This window comes from Myotis yumanensis, unplaced genomic scaffold (assembly GCF_028538775.1).
Source record: "Myotis yumanensis isolate MYYU_CA2020_CCGP unplaced genomic scaffold, mMyoYum1.0.hap1 SCAF_7, whole genome shotgun sequence".
NCBI classification, from domain to species: Eukaryota; Metazoa; Chordata; class Mammalia; order Chiroptera; family Vespertilionidae; genus Myotis; species Myotis yumanensis.
Genome location: NW_027223758.1, coordinates 69,922,325 through 69,941,882, shown reverse-complemented (window position 1 = coordinate 69,941,882; position 19,558 = coordinate 69,922,325). Strand labels below are relative to the sequence as shown.

General features: G+C 42.9%; 1 protein-coding gene across 1 annotated transcript in view; it reads left to right on the top strand.

Moving 5' to 3' along the window:
* Window positions 1-4,171: 4,171 nt before the first annotated feature.
* Window positions 4,172-19,558, top strand: part of HNF4A (hepatocyte nuclear factor 4 alpha) — a 59,095-nt gene continuing 43,708 nt past the window's right edge. Inside the window, exon 1 of the mRNA XM_070420891.1 lies at window positions 4,172-4,293. Coding sequence (XP_070276992.1) covers window positions 4,245-4,293 — 49 coding nt within the window. The 5' untranslated portion in view covers window positions 4,172-4,244. The remainder of the gene's footprint in view (window positions 4,294-19,558) is intronic.

The following is a 19,558-nucleotide window of genomic DNA, read 5'->3' as shown; positions in this document are numbered from 1 at the left end:
CATTTGTGTGTATGTCTTAGCTCAAGCTGCCATAACAAAATACCATGGGATGGTTTAACCAATGGTAATTATTTTTTCATGGTTCTGGAAGCTGGAAATCTGAGCTCAGGGTGCCAGTATAGTTGGAGAGCTCTTTTCTTGGTTTGCAGACAAGTGCCTTCTAACGGTGTCCCTGTATGGCAGAGAGAGAGAGAGCTCTCAAATCTCTTCTTATGAGGACACTAATCCTATGGGATCAGAACTCCACCCCTATGACCTCATTTAATCTTTTTTATTATTACTGATTTCAGAGAAGAAGGGAGAAGGAGAAAGAGAGAAATAGAAACTTAAATGATGAGAGAGAATCATTGATTGGCTGCCTCCTGCGTGCCCCCCACTAAGGGGTGGAGCCTGTACCCCGGCATGTGTCCTGATGGGGAATCGAACTGTGACCTTCTGGTTCATAGGTCAATGCTCAATCACTGAGCCATGCCGGCCAGGCTCATTTAAACTTAATTACTTCCAAAAAGGTCCTAGTTTCAAATACAGATTGGGGGTTAGGGTTTTAACATATGAACTTTGGGATGCCACAATTCAGCCCCCAACAGTGTATGTGTATAATCTCTGGAAATATATACAAGAATTTGTTTAAACGTTTAATAGAGTGTGATGTGGAAACTAAGGTAAGAAAAAGGTTTATTTTTCATTATATACTGTTTGTACAATTTTGTTAACATGTGAATTTATTACTTTGTTCATTTAAAACTAGTTTAAAACAAAATCAAAAGGAAAGATCACAGCACATGGTTAAAGTAAAAAAAAACGGACAATAAGAAGTGGTGATCAGGATGTGGAGCAAATAGGACAGTGATGGCAAACCTTTTGAGCTCGGCGTGTCAGCATTTTGAAAAACCCTAACGTAACTCTGGTGCCGTGTCACATATAGAAATTTTTTGATACTTGCAACCATAGTAAAACAAAGATGTATATTTTTGATATTTATTTTATATATTTAAATGCCATTTAACAAAGAAAAGTCAACCAAAAAAATGAGTTCGCGTGTCACCTCTGACACCCGTGTCATAGGTTCGCCATCACTGAAACAGGAGCTCTCTTGCTCTGCTGGCAGGAATGCAAGATAGTACAGCCACTTTGGACAATAGTTTGGGAGTATCTTATAAGTTCAACATAAACATAACATACCATATCAAACAGCAATTCCTTTCCTAGAAATTTAACCAAGAGAAATGAAATATATTTCTATACAAAGACTTGTTTGTGAATATACATAGCTGCTTAGTTCATAATAGTCCAAACTGGAGACAACCTCAATGTCTATCAACAGGTGAATGGGTGAACAAGTTGTATTATATCCATTCAATGGAATACTACTTAGCAAAAAAAAAAAAAAAAAAAAAAGGACATGAGCATAGATGAATGAATTCCACAAACATGCCAGACACAAAAGAGTAAATGCCATCTGGTTCTATTTCTATGACATTCTAGAAAATACTAATATTCTAGAGTGACAGCAAGCAGATCAATAGTTCCTTGGAGTGGGAGGTGCCTGGGGGATTGATTGCAGAGGAATAAAGGGAGTACGTTTCCCAAAGTTTATAACACTGCACTTACAAAGGGTATATTTTTACTATATGAAATTATACCTCAATAAAGTTGATTTTAAAAGTCTAAAGAGGCAAATTTTGCCGGAACCAGTTTGGCTCAGTGGATAGAGCGTCGGCCTGTGGACTGAAGGGTCCCGGGTTCGATTCCGGTCAAGGGCATGTACCTGAGTTGCGGGCATATCCCCAGTGGGAGATGTGCAGGAGGCAGCTGATCGATGTTTCTCTCTCATCCATGTTTCTAACTCTCTATCTCTCTCCCTTCCTCTCTGTAAAAAATCAATAAAATATATTTTTTTAAAAAAAAAGTCTAAAGAGGGAGAGGTTGAATATACTATAGGAGGAATCACACATAGTCACATGGGACACCTGAGCAGTGGAAAGGGTAAATTTTTAATATTATCTGACTAATATTTCCAGACCCATGTGGATCTGGAAAAAGGAGGTGAGCAAAGTGCAAATGTAGGTGAATTTTTGTGGGGAGTTGAGGCAGGTCCGGATTTCAGGCTTCTGTTTTCTATGTGAGGAAAGTAAAGTCTCATCCTGCCGAGGATAAGAATGGAAAAGGTTTGAGGAGAGGAAGGATTTGATACAGAGGTAGAGAATAGAAGATCAAGAAGAAGAGACAGCAGAAGCTCTGTACCATGTGGAAGTTGGTGATTGTGAAACTATGGTGGCTCCCATCCATCCTTTGAGTGTTTTTTTTCTTAGCATTTTCTGGCTTCTGGTATGCAGGCATAATAAAAGCAAGTCACTTAGGTTCATTCAGGCTTGGGTTTTTGTCAGGTGGTTGGAAAGGATCAGAGAGAAGAGAGATAGAAATGGGGTTTATTTTTACTATTTTTACTATTTTTTTATTGATTTGAGAGAGGAAGGGAGAGGGAGAGAGAGAGAAACATTGATTGGTTGCCTTCTGCATATACCCCAACCATGTACCCTGACCAGGGATTGAGCCCACAATCTGGATATGTGCCCAGACTAGGAATCGAACCAGCGACCGTTTGGTGCACAGGAGGATGCTCAACCAACTCAGCTACACTGGCCAGGGCATAAACTGTGGCTTTAAAGTGGGCAGAAGGGAAAGAAGACAGGAAGGTGAGACAGGTAGGGATAAAATGGAAGGAATGAAGAACTGGATACAGCCCCATTGTTCAGGGGACCAGAGCTCCCTTTGAGGTGACTGAGCAAGCGCACTGGAAAAAAGAGAGTGTGAACAGAGAGCAATGTATCAATTAGCTAGCATAGAAGTGGAGCAGTGCCTGAGGTGGGTATTTCTATAGGGGAATGACATCGTTTACCAAAAACCATACAGCAAGACAATGGTAGGGCTAGGTGTTCTGTTCTTCTGAGTCCAAAGGTTTACTGCCTCTCTTTGGACCTCTCTCTAACATGAAGAAGACCTGAACCCCAAATCAGGCTATGAGACCCAACATTGGGATAATAGAAATGGGACTATACCCCAAAAACCAGGTAGCAGGTGTCTAGTATGCAAGCGAGCTAAAACACAAGATGGCTCTGCATTCAGAGGCCAGAATTCAGATTTTGGCAGCAAGCTACCTTTTAAATGGGGAAGGAGACCAATGGACCAGTGGAGGGAGTGGGCAGAATGTCTTTGGTCCATGGGCTTGGAATCAGACCTGTGTTTCTCCATCCCTGAAAGCATGCATCAGTTTGCAATAATATTTTTAATATTATCTGACTAATGCCCATTTTCTCCATTAGCCCACAAGTCCCATGTAGGGATGATGTCTACTTTGCTCATTTCTATACCACTGGAACCTAACACAGAGCTTAGTATAGAGTAGTTGCTCGATAAATATATGTTAGATGAAGAGGAGTTGTAATTCCAACCCATCTATGGGACTTCAAGCAGCAACTTTCGTCAAGGTTTATTTTAAATGTGGCAATGTAGCCTGGCCAGTGTGGCTCAATGGTTGAGCATTGACCCATGAGCCAGGAGGTCCCGGTTCGATTCCCAGTTAGGGCACCTGCCCAGGGTCAATACCTAGTAGGGGGCGTGCAGGAGGTAGCCAATCGATTATTTTCTCTCATCATTAATGTTTCTATCCCTCTCTCCTTCTCCCTTCCTCTCTCTGAAATCAATAAAAAATAAAACATATTTTAAATGTGGCAATGCCAATATGCATCTCCTAGCATCCAGTGGGTGCTTAATAACACGTTACAGTCCTCCACCCCCTTTTTCTCCTCTACTCCTCCCTCCCACCTCCTGCCACACCCATTCTGTGGAGTCATAAAACCCAACCCAGGTTGGACTCTCACCTCCCCATTCCCTCCTGGCCAGTCCTTTCTCTCAAGTTGGGGGTGGGGGAGCTGGTATCCCCTACTTCTGGCATCAGGTGTCCCCAACCCCAGAGTGCAGGATTGGGGCCCAAGTGGACCCCGGATCTCGCCAGGTTGTCGTTGCCATGGCAACAGCGACAGTCCCCAGCCACAGGTTCCCTAAGTGACTGGTTACTCTTTAACGTATCCACCCACATTGGGTGATTAGAAGAATCAATAAGATAACCGGGCGGTGGCAGCTGGCTGCACTCCTGCCTTCCTGGTGGACTGGCTCTCACTGCTGCTGTGTGTGGGGCCCCAGCTCCTCCATGCCCCCAGGTCTCCGGCTGGGTGGGTTCGGCCATGGTCAGTGTGAACACGCCCCTTGGGGCTCCAGTGGAGAGTCCCTATGGTGAGTGGGGCCAGCGGTTGGAACTGGGGGAGGACTGAATCGGGCGGGATCATGGTTAAGTTTGGGAAACCATGGGATGCCTCCTTATGTGTTTCTGAAGGGACCAAAGATCCTCTGAAGGCTCTTTTAGAAGGCCTGGAAGCCCAGGGGGGAGCATGTGACTTGCTTTACTAAGCTTTCAAACAGGGGCATGGCGGATTTGGTATGGGAAGTGCTAGGAGAGCCTGCAGGAGTCCTAGCACAGTGGCTTGGCTCATTTCCGCCCAGAGAGACTGCTTTCCTGGGGATGCATACCAGGGGTTCTTCCAAAATTTCACAGGGGGTGGGGCTGGAAGCATCATCCCCACTTTGCCTGGAGGACAAACTAAAGCCCATGGAGAGCCTTGCTGGGCTTGGTTGTTGAGCTGGGTCATGGTCTAGGTGGGATGGGACCCAAGTGGGGAGGTGGCCAGCCCCTCTGATGAGGGCCATCAGCTCTGGATAATTCAGCAAGGGTTAGTGGTATAAAGCAATGCACAGTGTGGGGCGTGGGAAAATGAGAATGATCTCATGCTGGTGTGCAACTTAGATGCAAGGTTAGGGAGATGTGTTACTGATGGTGAAGGGTTCAGGCTCTCCTGCTGGGGGGTGACTCCAAAATTGGAAATAACCCAAATGTTGGACCATAGAGGCTGGGCAAATAGAGCACGATGCATCTTCGGGATGGAATGCTCTCCCAATGGTGGAAAATAAATGCAGGTCTGTGTGCAGATAGGAAAGGACCTCCAAGTTGCATTAAGTGAAAAAGTAAGCTGAAGAATTGTGTATAGCATGTTACATTTCTGATAACAAAATGGATATGCGCATATATATGTACAGACGTTTATATTTGCATAGAAAATTAGTGGAAGGGCACAAAGAGACTGGTAACAGTTCTCATGAGGGAGGGTCAAGAGAATGTCTCTTTATTTTACTCTTTTTTGTACATTTTGGATTTTTTAAAATTAGGTGCCTTTTATAAACCAACTTAAATCACACATATGCACAGAGCTTGGCCTCTGGAACCCTGTAGATCTCAGTTGTAGTTCTGTGACTTTAGACAAAGTATTCAACATTTCTGTGCCTTGGTCACCTATCTCCAAAGTTGAGATGGAGTATCTTAGGATAACTAAAAGAAAGCAAGGGTGTAAGACCTTGGCACCACACATGGTAAGTACTCAATAAATAGTACTTAATGTTGTCATTAGTGGAGGACAGATGGCCTCAAGGAAGCAGGGACTGATCTCCTGACTGCTCCAGGAGAGCTCTGATCCACCATCAAGCAGAAGTCTGTGATGCCGTGGCAATAGCAGAAGCTGAAGAATCAAAACGAGCCTGGGGATCCATCCCACCTTGGGCTAGTCACTTCCCCTCTCTGAATCTATTTCCTCATCTGTAAAGTGAAGAACAACAGGACCTATCTCACAAAAGGTGGTGCGATTAGAGGAGATTGCATAGCTAAAGGGCTGGGCTTGCCTTAGGTGCTTCATACTAATTTAAAACACAGTCGCCAGAAGAAGACTCATAGTGGCTGGTCAGATTCTGGAGGAGAGCTCCAGGCTACAAGCCCAGGCTAGGGCCGTAGAGTTCCTCCCAAAGAATAATGTACCTACAGCCTCTCACCATATCCGAGGTCTGTCCACTTTGTAGGATGTCCACTCCCATCCCTTCATCCTAGCCTCTGTGCAGTGCTAATAACATAACCAGTATTCAACAAACATTGGTTGGATGATCGGATGGATGGATGTTCTGTGTCTCTTACTTTATTTATTCTCATAATAGTTGTCTAGCAACATCTCTACTTTAACTTACTAGATGCTTGTCACATACCTCCCCATCAGCTGTGCCAAACAAAAATGTCTCCAGACGTTTCCAAATGTGCCCTGGATACATATAACACCACTGTGTTGTAGGGAAGCAGGAATAGCTGCTGGACAGTGTCTGCCATGATTTAGCATACTGTGACTCTTACGTTGTAGAATTTGCTTTGGGTGCCAGGTTATAGCCCAGCACCAAGTTCAGGGCCAATCTTAGCCATGTAAGGATAGGATGCTGTGCATATCTGTGTGCCAACCTGACTCCTGGCTTTGTTATATCCTACACTTGTTTTCCTTTCAGTAAGCTTCCCTTGAGTATATATTTTGACCCTTCGGGAGTTTGTCATTTTTGTAAGCATTTCAAATCTCGAGGGAAAGGTCAGTATTTGTCTAACTCTTCTTGTTATACTCCTGGCAGCCACAGGTCCTGGCCCCATGTAGATTTTGATGGAGTTTATATTATTCAACAAATGAATGAATGAATGAATATATGGATGGGTGTATAGGTAGATGGTTTGATAAATGGATATGATGTGTTGGTGGATGGATGGAATTGATCAGAATGAAATGAAATGGAGAGATAGATTGATGGATGATGGATGGATAGATGGATGGATGGATGGATGGATGGATGGATGGATGGATGGGACCAATGGATTAATGAATAATTGGGAAGATAGATAGGTGGGTATATGGGTGGATGGATTAATGAATAGATGTGATGTGTGGATGGGTGGGTATGGTGGGGATGATGGATGGATGGATGGGTAGATAGGATGTATGGAAGTAATGTGTGGATATGATGAGTAGGTGAATAAGTAACTAGATAGATGGGTGGATGGATGGATGAGGTGACGGATGGGTGAGTAGATGAAAAGATGAATAGATGGATGAGATGGGTTAGGCTGGGCTGGGATAGCAGTACTTGTAAGTACACAGAACAGGACCAGTAAGGAGACAGGGTGATTTGGCCACTGGTCAACAATCCTCCATTAGGGCACTATATCTGTTTCTAAGTGCTAGATGAGCCTGGGTACATACTAGTAGGCCTAGTTCCTTTGATCAGAGGCTGTTGTCAGAGGAGATTGGTTAAGTGGCCCACCCACTTAAAGCTATACAATGGTGGACACTTTACTTAAGCAATCTGATCCTCAATTCTTCATCCATCAAATGAACCTTGGTTATTGTGAGGATTCCATGAGCTAATGAAGGATAAAAGGTAAACTATAAAGTGCTTTGTCTCCCTAAAGGGTTGATGGGCCCAAAGTAGGTCAGGACCCCAGATACTGAGGGCTATGGGATTGTATCAGGTATCAGGCATGCTGCTCCCTCCCCTCATTCCCAAAATATAGTCTCCCCACCCTCTTCCCCTTTCACCCTGTCCACATCATCTTGCCATCCTACCTCAGTTTCAGTTTGATCCCCTGTGGTTCCATGGGTCACAAACCTGGCTGCATGTGGGAAACTTTTTAAAACTGACCTATTTGGGGGCTCCACTTCAGACTTGGTGAAACAGAGTTTCATGGGATGACTTCCAAGAATCGTTAATTTTTTGTTAAGTTCCTTATATGATTTTGGCTATTGGGTCAGCTGGAATTCGGGAACCATTGCCTTACTTTGTCTCATTTTATAAAAGGAGGCTATGGATGCCCAGAGTGCCTCTTGTCTCTACTTGGAAGGCTTTTACATCTATTCATTGTTCACCTGTTCATTTCTTCAATGAACAACTACTGGGGGCTTATGGTATGCAAGGCATTCTGCTAGGCACTGGGGAATGTAGAATAGAATGTGGCTTCATATCTTGCAGAGTGCCCAATGTGGTGGGGTAGACAGACCAGCAGCAATCAAAGACAGTGCCGTGATATGACAAATAGGGCACTAAGGGAACCAAAAGGACTTAGGGAAAGGGGCAGGGAGAGGTCAGAGACCTCTGACCCTGGGGTAGTGGGTTGATATCTAAGCTGAAACTAGAAGAAGAGAGGGAGGAGGAACAGCACATACAGAGGCCGAGAGCCTGGCCATAAACTGCACTGATTTTACTTACATTTGACTGCAACTAAACCAATTTTTATTGAAGTATCTTAGGACTTTTCTGATTCTTTCATGAATGATTTATCTTGTTCCTAAAAAGATTGTGAGATGCCCCCTGGCCGGGTAGCTCAGTTGGTTAGAGCGTCGTTCCAATACGCCAAGGTGGTGGGTTTCATCCCCAGCCAGGGTACATACAAGAATCAACCAATGAATGCATAAATGGGTGGAACAGAGAAGTGATGTTTCTCTAAGTCAATAATAAAAATAAAGATTATGAGGTGCTTAAGTGCAGGAACTATGCCTTCCATTTTTTTTCTGACTCACATGCCTCCAGCATACGGGTAGGCCCAAGAAGAAGTAATAGTTTGTTTCTATTTAACCCCCTTTTATGTAACGACCAGGATGCTGGTTACTTTATATGTTTTCTCTATTTGATCTTTGCAATAACCCATCAAAGTGGGAAGTATTATTCCCCATCTTATAACCAGGTAAATTGAGATTCAGAGTTGTTAAACAAGTTTCCCTGCATCGCACAGCAAATGTGTGATTAAAATCTATTCATACCAAATCTCCATTCTTTTACCTATACTGTTACCTCTTATAGTAGCATCGAAAGGGCTATATAATAGCAGCTCAGACTCACAGTCAGAGTCAGACTGCCTAGGCTCAAATTGCCATCTACTAGCTGTGTAGCATTGGGTAAATTACTTAATTTCTTTTTTTGTTTGTTTGTTTGTTGTTCATCCTCACCCGAGAATATATTCTTCTTTTCTTCCTTTCTTCCTTTCTTTCTTTCTTTCTTTCTTTCTTTCTTTCTTTCTTTTTTTTTTTTTAGAGAGAGAGAGAGAATGGAAGGGAGAGGGGAGAGACACAAAGAGAGAAACATCGATGTGAGAGAGACAAATCCACTGGTTGCCTCCTTTACGTGCTCTGACTGGGGCTGGGGATCAAGCCTGCAACCGAATCAAACTTGACTGGAATCAAACCCGTGACCCTTCAGTCTGTAGGCAGATGCTCTAACTACTGAGCAAAACTGTCTAAGGCAAATTATTTAATTTCTGTGCCTCAGTTTCTTCATCTGTCTATTGGGCTGATGATAATAACATCCACTTTATAGGGTTGTGAGAATTAAATGAGATTAATATGTAAAGTGCTATGTGTCTGGCACACAGAAAGTGTTATGTAAATTCTAACTATTGTTATTATTATTGTTATTATACCTACTGTGCCAAAGGGACTGAATGCTTACTGAATCTCAGTTTCCTCCTCTGTAAATAATAGAGGCATTATTTAGCTGTTGTGGAACAAACAGAATGAGGGATATGCAACTGGTTCCAGGATGCAACTGTCTAGCTGGAGAGTCAGGACAAAGCTTAGTTTTAAGCCTTCAGATGCTCTCAAATGTCTGGGGTTTGTTCTCAGTGCCTGGTCTATGATTTGGGCCTGTGGGGAGCACATGGGAGGCATAGAGATGGAGGGAACAGACCTGCACTGGCCACAGACCTGGGAAATGGCTCTGGCCCCGGGCAGCTGTTTGTGGCCTCACTCTAGTCCTTCTGCTGGCTCTCGCCTCTTCTTTTGAGAAATGGAGGAGGCATGTGCCTTACTCAGTGATCATCACACAATATTCATTGGAGGAGTCAGTAAAGATGCTTCAACCATAGAAGCTCCATTTTGACTTTTCAATGAAACATTTAATGAAAGGAACTATGGTTCAAAAATGTTCAGCGAACCAGAGGACCAGACCAGTATGTTTCAAACTGCCATCTTGAGCCATTAATGGGTCACACAATTTATTGGGTTGCATTAGTTAGAACTATACTAGCTAACGAACAAACACCCAAAAATGTAAATTAGAAGTTTATTTACCTCTGTCTCAGAGTGACCCAGGGATCCCGGAAGTGACTCTAGCCCAGAGTGACATTTATCACTTCCACTCACATTCTATTGGTGAGAACTAGTCACTTGGCCTTGGCAAGTGAAGAGGGTTCTGGGATATGTGGTCCCTAGCAGGTAGCTGTTTTCCCAGGAATATCTCTAAACTATGGGGGGGGGGGGGGGGGGCATGAATTTGTTGGTATACAGTTGACCACTTCTGCCATGAGGTCATGTGTGTTCACATGCGCGCGCACACACACACACACACACACACAGAGTCAAATATGTATGTGAATATATAATTTTTGCAACAAATATTTTAATTAAAAAGTGCATAGAGAGATATGTAGTGTTAAAGCAATTGTGACAGAATGCTACCAATTGGTGAATCTTGGGTGTGAATACATGAGTGCTCACTGTAGTATTCGTTCAACCTTTAGTAGGTTTGAAATTTTTCAAAATAAAATGTTGAGGAAAAAGTAATTATTAAAATTTGCTAGACCAATAAATAATATAAAATAAGAAATAAGTAGAATAAGACTTAATTTAAGCTTGAGTTTTGAAATGTAACTTTAATATAGAGGCTGGTAAATTTTTCTATAGAAGACCAAATAGTAAATATTGCAGGTCAGATGGGATTTGTGGCAACTACTCAGCTCTGCTTTTGTAGCACAAATGAAGCCATAGGCAATAAATAAATGAATGGTGTGGCTGTGTTCTAATAAAACTTTGTTTTTATTTATTTATTAAAGAGGCACACTAGCCAGGCCCCAATAAAACTTTATTTGTAAAAACAGGCAGTGGGCCAGATTTGGCCCAGGGAATATAGTTTGCTGACTTTTGCTTTAAATATCAAATATTATTTTTAAAAAGCTTCTGAAGCACATATGTTTGATTTTAGGCAGATATAGTATTCCTTTAGTGCAGTTCAACAGTATTCATAAGAAATTACAAATCAGCAGTATCCAAGCTGTTAGAGTCTCAAATCTACCCTCACTGTGCTGGATAAAATAATTTTAGCACATTTGCTATTAACATAATAAACCAGTTTCTTTTATTTTCATCCTTTGCCTTTTCTTTGAATAAAAATATACTATTTAAAAATATTTTTATTGAAGTATAATGTTCATTAGAAAAGAGCATGAGTTATTAATCAAAAATAGATTCATGAACCTGGCCAGTGTGGTTCAGTGGTTGAGTGTCAATCTATGAATCAGGAGGTCACAGTTCAATTCCTGGTTAGGGCATATGCCCGCGATGGGGGCTTGATCCCCAGTGTGGAATGTGCAGGGGGCAGCCAATCAATGATTCTCTCTCATCATTAATGTTTCTATCTCTCTCTCCTTCTCCCTTCCTCTATGAAATCAATAAAAATGTATTTTAAAAAATAGATTCATGAAATTTCACAAAGATTACCATATTATTTTTAAATTAAGTAAAATAGGATAGAAAACATAGTGTATATCATGTAATGCGAGTAAATTTTGCATGTGTAAAACTTGTGTTTTATTTCTGTACATTTATGGATGTGCGCTGGGGATTGTGACAAGAGTAGACATTTATAGAATACTTACTAGGACTTTACACATATTAACTCTTTATCTTCACAGTGACCTATGAGGTAGGTGCTATTTTGTCACTTCCATTTTATAGATGAGAAAATGGAGGCATAGAGGTTGAGTCACCTACCTTATAGTGTTATTGTGAAGAGTAACTGAGATAACACATGGAAAGGCCTTAGTTCAGCCCTAGCTGGTTTGGCTCAGTGGATAGAGCGTCGGCCTGCAGACTGAAGGGTCCCAGGTTCGATTCCGGTCAAGGGCATGTACCTTGGTTGCGGGCACATCCCCAGTGGGGGGTGTGCAGGAGGCAGCTGATCGATGTTTCTCTCTCATCAATGTTCCTAACTCTCTATCCCTCTCTCTTCCTCTCTGTAAAAAATCAATAAAATATATTTTTAAAAAAGAAAGGCCTTAGTTCATGTACAGATGACATCAGCTGTGAATTATAGTAATGATAATGGCATAATTATGCCAATGAAAACAATGATATTGACTTATCTCCAAATTGGGCAATAGTGTGTAGGATCTTTCCTATCAGCGAATGAACATCTTACATCTAAGACCGAAAAGTCAAGAAGCAGCAGCATAACCATCATATCTAGAAATACAGAGGAAAACCCCAGAGGGGGGCGAGAGGGTGGGGGACCAGCTAACATAGTTGCAAGTAGTTGCCTCTGGGTGGTGAGGATCAGGTTCAGGAAAGAGTAGCCAGCAACTACTGCTATATAGTTTCAGCTTTATAGAACTATTTGATTTGTTTCAATTGTGTACCTATATAGCTTTGATTTAAAAAAAAAAAGTAAATTAAAAAGGTAAAGGGAATAATTGAATGCTATTTCAAACACTCTCAAGTGTACCTGGAAATAAGAGTCGTGGAACAGAAAGCCACAGAGGGAAAAAGCAGAGTTAAAGCTGGAGGAGAAATTCAGGATACAATCATGTTTAAAATTCCTGCTGAACATCTCCCAGAAGCTTGTGTCACTCTGAACAGAAATCTTGAGATCTTCTCCTGACCTGAAAGGTCCCTGGGGAACTGAATCTGTCTGTCTCTCTGTTGGCCTCTCCTGTCTCTCTCCTTTTTGCTCACTCCACTTCAGCCACCCTGATCTTTTTACTATCCTTCCGTTACACCACATTCCTGCCCCAGGGCCTTTGCACTTGCTATTTCCTCTACTAGGAACACCCTTTCTCCAGATCTTCCCATAACTGATTTCTTCCCATAGTTTGGGTCTTAGCTCCAATGTTCCTCACTGAGAGTGGCCTTCCTTGACCACCTAGATCTAAGGCTGACCCACCTCCACCCATCAGTATCAACCCTGTTATCCTCTACAGTGCTGGAGTCTCTGCTGCATTCCTTGGTCTGTTTATCATTTGTCTCCTCCACTACAGTGTAAGTTCCATTACAGCAGGGTGTCTGGCTGTCTTGCTATATCCTCATCATGCAGAACAGTGCTTGGCACACAGTAGGCACTCCATAAATATTTGTGGAATGAGCAAATACAGATGGGGAGAGCCGAGTCAGTGTGCTGAGTGGCTGGATGGGCCAGTGGCATGGAGAGGAAGCTACAGCCTCTGCCTGGGCCCTGCCCTGGGTAAATAGGCCTCCCTCTGCCCAGACAGCCACTGTTTGAGAACTGTCTGCCGCCAGACTGGCCAAGCCTGGGCTGCTACACTGCCAAGGCCCCAGGATTCCCTGAGACAGTCAGCAGAGGCAGCCATACCTCAGAGAGAGCTTGTGAAGGAAAGGGTGAAAAAGTTATCCAAACAGGCATGAGGAAGAGCCCGGGAAGTAGTGAGACAGAAAGCAGTTGGCCCTTCCTGGAGAGAGGCCAGAGGAGCTGGAGGGAGGCCCTGGCACACCCAGTGGGCAGTTTCCCAGGCAGGGCCTGGCGGCCAGGCTGGACCTCCAGGATCCAGTTCTGCCTGGCTCTGGTCTTGACTTACAGAGGGACATCAGGCACTTGCCACCTCCTGGCCTCAGTTTCTTCTCCTGTAAACCAAGGGACCCTGGGCAATCAGTAGTTTTCAAACTTAACACATTGCGGACCAGTAGTTTTATTGCTAGCTTTACCCAGTGGCCAGATAAGTTTCTATTGAATGAGTACAAAAAACGCACACTTTAAAATTAAATACCCATTGTATTTTGAAGTTATTTATGACATGTTCTTACAAGCTAGTATCTTTTTAAAGTATGATACTTTGTAAAACACTGGGTAATATGAAGCAAGAATTCTCGTGATCCGCCTGCAATGTGTTAAAAGTAAAATGAAAGTGGCATTCTTTCTTCAAACAAAATCTCACCGGAAGCCAGTTCACAGGAATGAAACAATGGAGGGGGGGGGGAGGAGGGGAGTGTGGAGGTACAGGATGCTGTCCACCCCATAGCCCCAGGCCCTTTGGAGGAGCCTCACCTTGAAAACCACCAGATGCCTTGGCCTCCAGGCTGGTTCTTCAGTGTGGTGAGGTGGTAGGGAGTGGAGCCAGAGGGGGCCATCTAGAGTCTTGTATCAAACACAGACCTGGGTTCAAGCCCCGCAGTGTCATCTTAGGCAATTTACCCCACCTTTCTGAGCCTGGGCTTCCCCTGTCTAAATCTGGCATCATCATAAACAGCATCTTCTTCATGGTGTCATATATTCAGCACAGAACCTGGGACCTAGTAAATTCTCAATAAGAATAGAGAAAAATCGATGTTGGTTATTAGCAGATGTAGCAGAAATTACCTCAAGACTAGTTCTTTGTCTTTGCTGTGAAGTTGGGAAAATGTTTAACAACTCTGAATCTCAGTTTCCTCCTCTGTAAAGCATGGTCAAGGTTTTTTTGTTTTTTGTTTTTTTTAGAATAGTTTGTTGATTTTTGGAGAGAGAGGAAGGGAGAGGGAGAGAGAGAGAGAAAAACATCAATCAGCTGCTTCCTGCATGATCCCTGGTAGATCAAGCCTGCAACCCTGGCTGGTCCCTTTGACCGGTAATTGAACTGGTAACCTCCTGGTGCATGGGACAATGCTCAACCAACCGAGCCACACCTGCCAGGGCATGGGTAAGGTTTTGAAGAAGACCAGAGGTTGAGATCTGGCCCACCCAGTTGTTTTTTAATAAAATTTGAATTGACTAATAACTTTTAAAAATCCCAACTGCAAGCTTCTTTCCAAAAATTGGAAGTTCTAGCAACACTGATTCCCATACCTATGAGGCAGAAGTCCGCCAGAGCTAACTTAGACCCGGTACTTTCTCTGATTTGCCACAGGCACCACCCTTCCTAGAATTCCTGCACTGAAGTCACATTAATGAACAGAACATTGCATTTGCTATGCTGTTTATTTTTGTAGGAAAGTATGAAATGTGCTTATATGCCATCCACTTGTTTCTGTTACCTACCTGGGCACTGAGGGCACTTGAGTGTGGAACCCCTGATTGCTAAGACCAAGGGAAGCTCATTAATTGTGAGAGCAATCTATTTCATAGATTTACTATTTTTTTAATGTGACTACTAGAACATTTAAAATTACATATGTGGCTCATATTATATTTCTGTTGGACAGTGCTGCCCTAGCCCCTCAGACTCTATAGCAGTGACCAAGTTCATTGCTAACGCATCCTGCCTCCATTTCCCATTCTCAACAGACCAGTCCCAGTCAAACTTCTTGGGCTGGTGTCCCTGGCTGGGTTTTTCCCCACCCCACATTTATCTCTCATGTCCCCACCCCGGCTGCCTGCCTGTCTGTCAGGAGGACCCAGGCTTCAGAACTCCAGGCCTGTCTTCTAGAATCTCCACTTAGGAAATCTCACCTCCCAGCCCCCATCTTGCAGCCATTGTGCTTCCTTTATCGGACATTCACGTAAGACAATAGTCTATGTGAAACTTAGATACATACCATCCTTGTGTCCACAGCCTGCTGAATTTACCCCAAGGCCAGTGGTTTGAGGGGTGGAGTTGGGGTGGGGAAAGGCTTATTTTTCCCCCTCTCCAGGCCAAGTCATAGTTTTTCTAGAGATAAGGTGGACTGAGTTTGGGGGAGGGACACAGATCCTTCTTCAGTAATGGTGCTGACCTGGAGGAGATCATGTCCACATCTTCTCTGGGAACAGGAGAGAATCCCGAAGGACTTAGGGAACCGGGAGGAAAGGAATGGCTCCAGGGATGAAGACCCCCTTCAGATGGGGAGGCTGTATGTGGTGGTGGCTGAGTACATGTGTTGTAGAGTCAGGACAACTTGGGTTAGAGTCCTGCAAGCTGTCTGACCTTGCCCAGGACACTTTACCTCTCTGACCCTCAGTCTCCTCTTCTGTAAAATAAGGATAAGAATAGACCTATGCTAGCACAGTGCTTTGTACATAAGTGCTCCATAAATGCTGGCTCTCATCATACCTTTGGAGAAAGGGCCACAGTGGCATGTACATTTAATTCTTTTTTTATTTTGCTTCTGTGCATTTTTTGCAATTCTTCTACTGAACCTGCTTTTAGTTAAATAATAAAGAGTTGAGAGGGGAAGAATAAGTGGAAATGTCATCCTAACTCTGGGCTCCAACAAGGGGTTTTAGAGCTGGAAACAGGTAAGAGATCTTAGAGTCTAAACTTCACACACCCATCTAATATCTTAATAAATTAAGGCCCCAAGAGGAAAGGTGATTTGGCCAAAGTCATCTAGCAAGTTCCTGGCAGAGCCAAAACTAGAATGGTGACTGTGAGAATTGGGAGGGAACTTGGAGGTCACTGAGTCAGCCTTCCCCAAGGTGAGGCCACTCACACAAGAAGAATTCTACTGTTAGATGTTTGAAAAATGCTGGATTAAAGAAAACTGTATAAATTTCATTACCAGAGAACTGCTCAGAGCCTTAACACAGGACTTGGGCACTTTAAGAGAGGCCTCCAGTGTGCCCACATTAGTTCATCACAGAGACATTTGAGAAACATTAACACCCATTGAAGCTCTCCCTGCCCCCAAACAAAGAAGTGTTAGACTTAGGTACATTGTTCAATTTTTTATTTTTATTTTTATTTTTGTTAATCCTCACCTGAGGATATTTTTTCCATTGCTTTTTAGAGTAGAAGGGAGGGAGGGATGGGGAGAGAAAGAGAGACAGAGAGATTGAGAGAGATGTGAGAGACACATCAATTGGTTGTCTCCTGCACACACCCCACCAGGGCCAGGAATCAAACCCACAACCTTTTGGTGTGTGAGGTGATGCTCTAACCATTGAGCACACTAGCCAGAGCTAGATATTAAAAAAAACACAGCTTTATATGTTAAATAGTATGATTTTACAAATTATAGTTCCAAATTATCTGTTACTGTATATAGACAGTGAATTTTTTCTTTTTTCCCAAAGTAAAAAATATTAACAAACATATAGAAAAGTATAGAGAATAATATTATGAACACCGATGTACCCATCTCTCAGTTTTGTCAATGCTACTGCATGACCATATTTTCATTGGGTTAATATTGTGTTTTAATGATCAATGAAACATTATATTTAGAGTTGAAGGCCCTGTGGCCTCCCTGATCCCATCGCCCTGCTATCCTTCTGAGGTGACCACTGTCAACACTTGGTGTTTATCACTTCCAGACATGTTCCCATACTTTTACTATACGTGGCTGCACAAGCAATATGTAATATTATTTTGCATATCTGGAAAATTTATTCAAATGTTATGTTGTACGTGTCCTTCAGCAACTTCCTTTTACTCACTCATATAATAGATTTTTGGATCTCCCCATATTGATCCAATGTGTAGGAGTATCCCAAGTATCTTTATTCGGGTTTTAAACAATGGAGCCTATTGCCAGTTTAAACAGTGCTACGAAGAATGTTCTTACCCTTGAGAGTTTCTCTAGGATAAGGTGCAGGAGGTGAATTTCTGGACCTCAGGCATCGGGCATCTTCACTTGGATGAGATATTGGTAAATTGCTCACCACTGACACATCAGTTGGGAGGGGCTGTTGGGTATTTGTGTTTCCTCTGTGAGTCTGCTTGTTCATATCCTTTGCCCATTTTCCTACTGCATTATTTACCTTTCTTTTTTAGATCAATTTGAAGGAGTTATTTATTCTTGATACAAATTTTTTTTTCATTTATATTTGTGGAAAATACCTTAGATAGTCTGTAGCTTACCTTTTCACTCTCTTTAGAGAATGTTTTGTTGTACAGAAGTTTACAACTGTAATACTGTAATGTAGTTATTCGGGCTAAGTGATAAATAAGATCACTAAATTTAATAATAGTTTCCATTATGGTTTGTACTTTTTGTATCTTGCCTATAAAATCTTATAGGGCCTGAGATAATAAAGATATTATGCTAAATATTTTCTATAAATTTTATTTTTCATATTTAGATAGTTATTCCATAGGAATTGGTTTTTGTGTATGGTATGAAATAGAGATGCCATTATATTTTTTTCATATGGATAAACAATTGGCCCAGCACCATTTATTAAGTATGACATCCTTTCTTTTTTTTGTTTTGTTCTTATTTTCATTTTTATTTTTTTCTTGACATCCTTTCTTGACTGATATGCAATGCCATTGCTTTTGTCTCCCATTTTCAAATATACGTAGATCTGTTTCTAGACTCTCTACATTGTCCCGCTTATGTATCTCTAGTAGCCACATTTAAAAAGAATTTTTTAAAAAAACAAGTAAGCGCCGAAACCGGTTTGGCTCAGTGGATAGAGCGTCGGCCTGCGGACTGAAAGGTCCCAGGTTCAATTCCAGTCAAGGGCATGTACCTGGGTTGTGGGCACATCCCCAGTAGGAGATGTGCAGGAGGCGGCTGATTGATGTTTCTCTCTCATCGATGTTTCTAACTCTCTTTCTCTCTCCCTTCCTCTCTGTAAAAAATCAATAAAATATATATATTTTTTAAAAAACAAGTAAGTGAATTTATAATTATACCAAAATAAAAGGCTTAATTTTTTAAAAATTCAAAAAGAAACTGTTAAAATTATTAATATATTATATTTAACTCACTATATCTAAAATATTATCATTTTAACATCTGCTCAATAAAAATAGAGATATTTTTCATTCTTTTTTTATACTAGGCCTTTATAATAAGACTAGATGCCTGGTGCACAAAAATTTGTGCACTCGGGGGTAGTGGGGTCCCTCAGCCTGGCCTGTGCCCTCTCACAGTCTGGGACCACTTGCTGGCTTAGGCCTGCTCCCCGGAGGATTGGGCCTAAGATGACAATCAGACATCCCTCTGGCAGCCTGACAGCCCTCGGGGGATGTCTATTTGCCAGCGGGGAGCAGACCTAAACTGCAGTCGGACATCCTTAGCGCTGCTGAGGAGGTGGGGGAGGCTCCCACCACCACCGCTGTACTGGCAGCCATCAGCCTGGCTTGTGGCTGAGCAGAGCTCCTCCCATGTGAGAGCGCCCTGACCACCAGAGGGCAGCTCCTGCATTGAGCGTCTGCCCCCTGGTGGTCAGTGTGTGTCATAGTGACCAGTCATTCCCAGTCTTTCTGCTGTTAGGGTCAGTTTGCATTTTACCCTTTTACTATATAGGATAGAGGCCTGGTGCACGGGTGGGGGCCAGCTGTTGTGCCCTGAAGGGTGATCCAGATCAGGGTGGGGGTCCCGCTTGGGTGCCTGGCCAACCTGGATGAAGGGCTGATGGCTGTTTGCAGCTAGTTCACCCCCTTCAGGGTGGGGGTCCCCACTGGGGTGCCTGGCCAGCCTGGATGAGGGGCTGAGGGCCGTTTTCAGGCTGGTGGGCGACTGAAGCTCCCAGCCTCTTTTTTTTTTCTTTTTGTTTTTTTCTGGGATTTATTTACCTTCTATAGCTGTCACTGGAGCTGAGAGCCGGCTCCAGCTCTGAGGCCATTGCCAGCTGAAAGCAGGTATCTGGGTTTGTTTAGCTTCTATAATTGAAACTCTGTTGCCATCACTGGCCGCTCTAAGCTCTGAGGCCCTGCTGGCTGAAAGCAGGTACCTGGGGTTTGTTTAGCTTC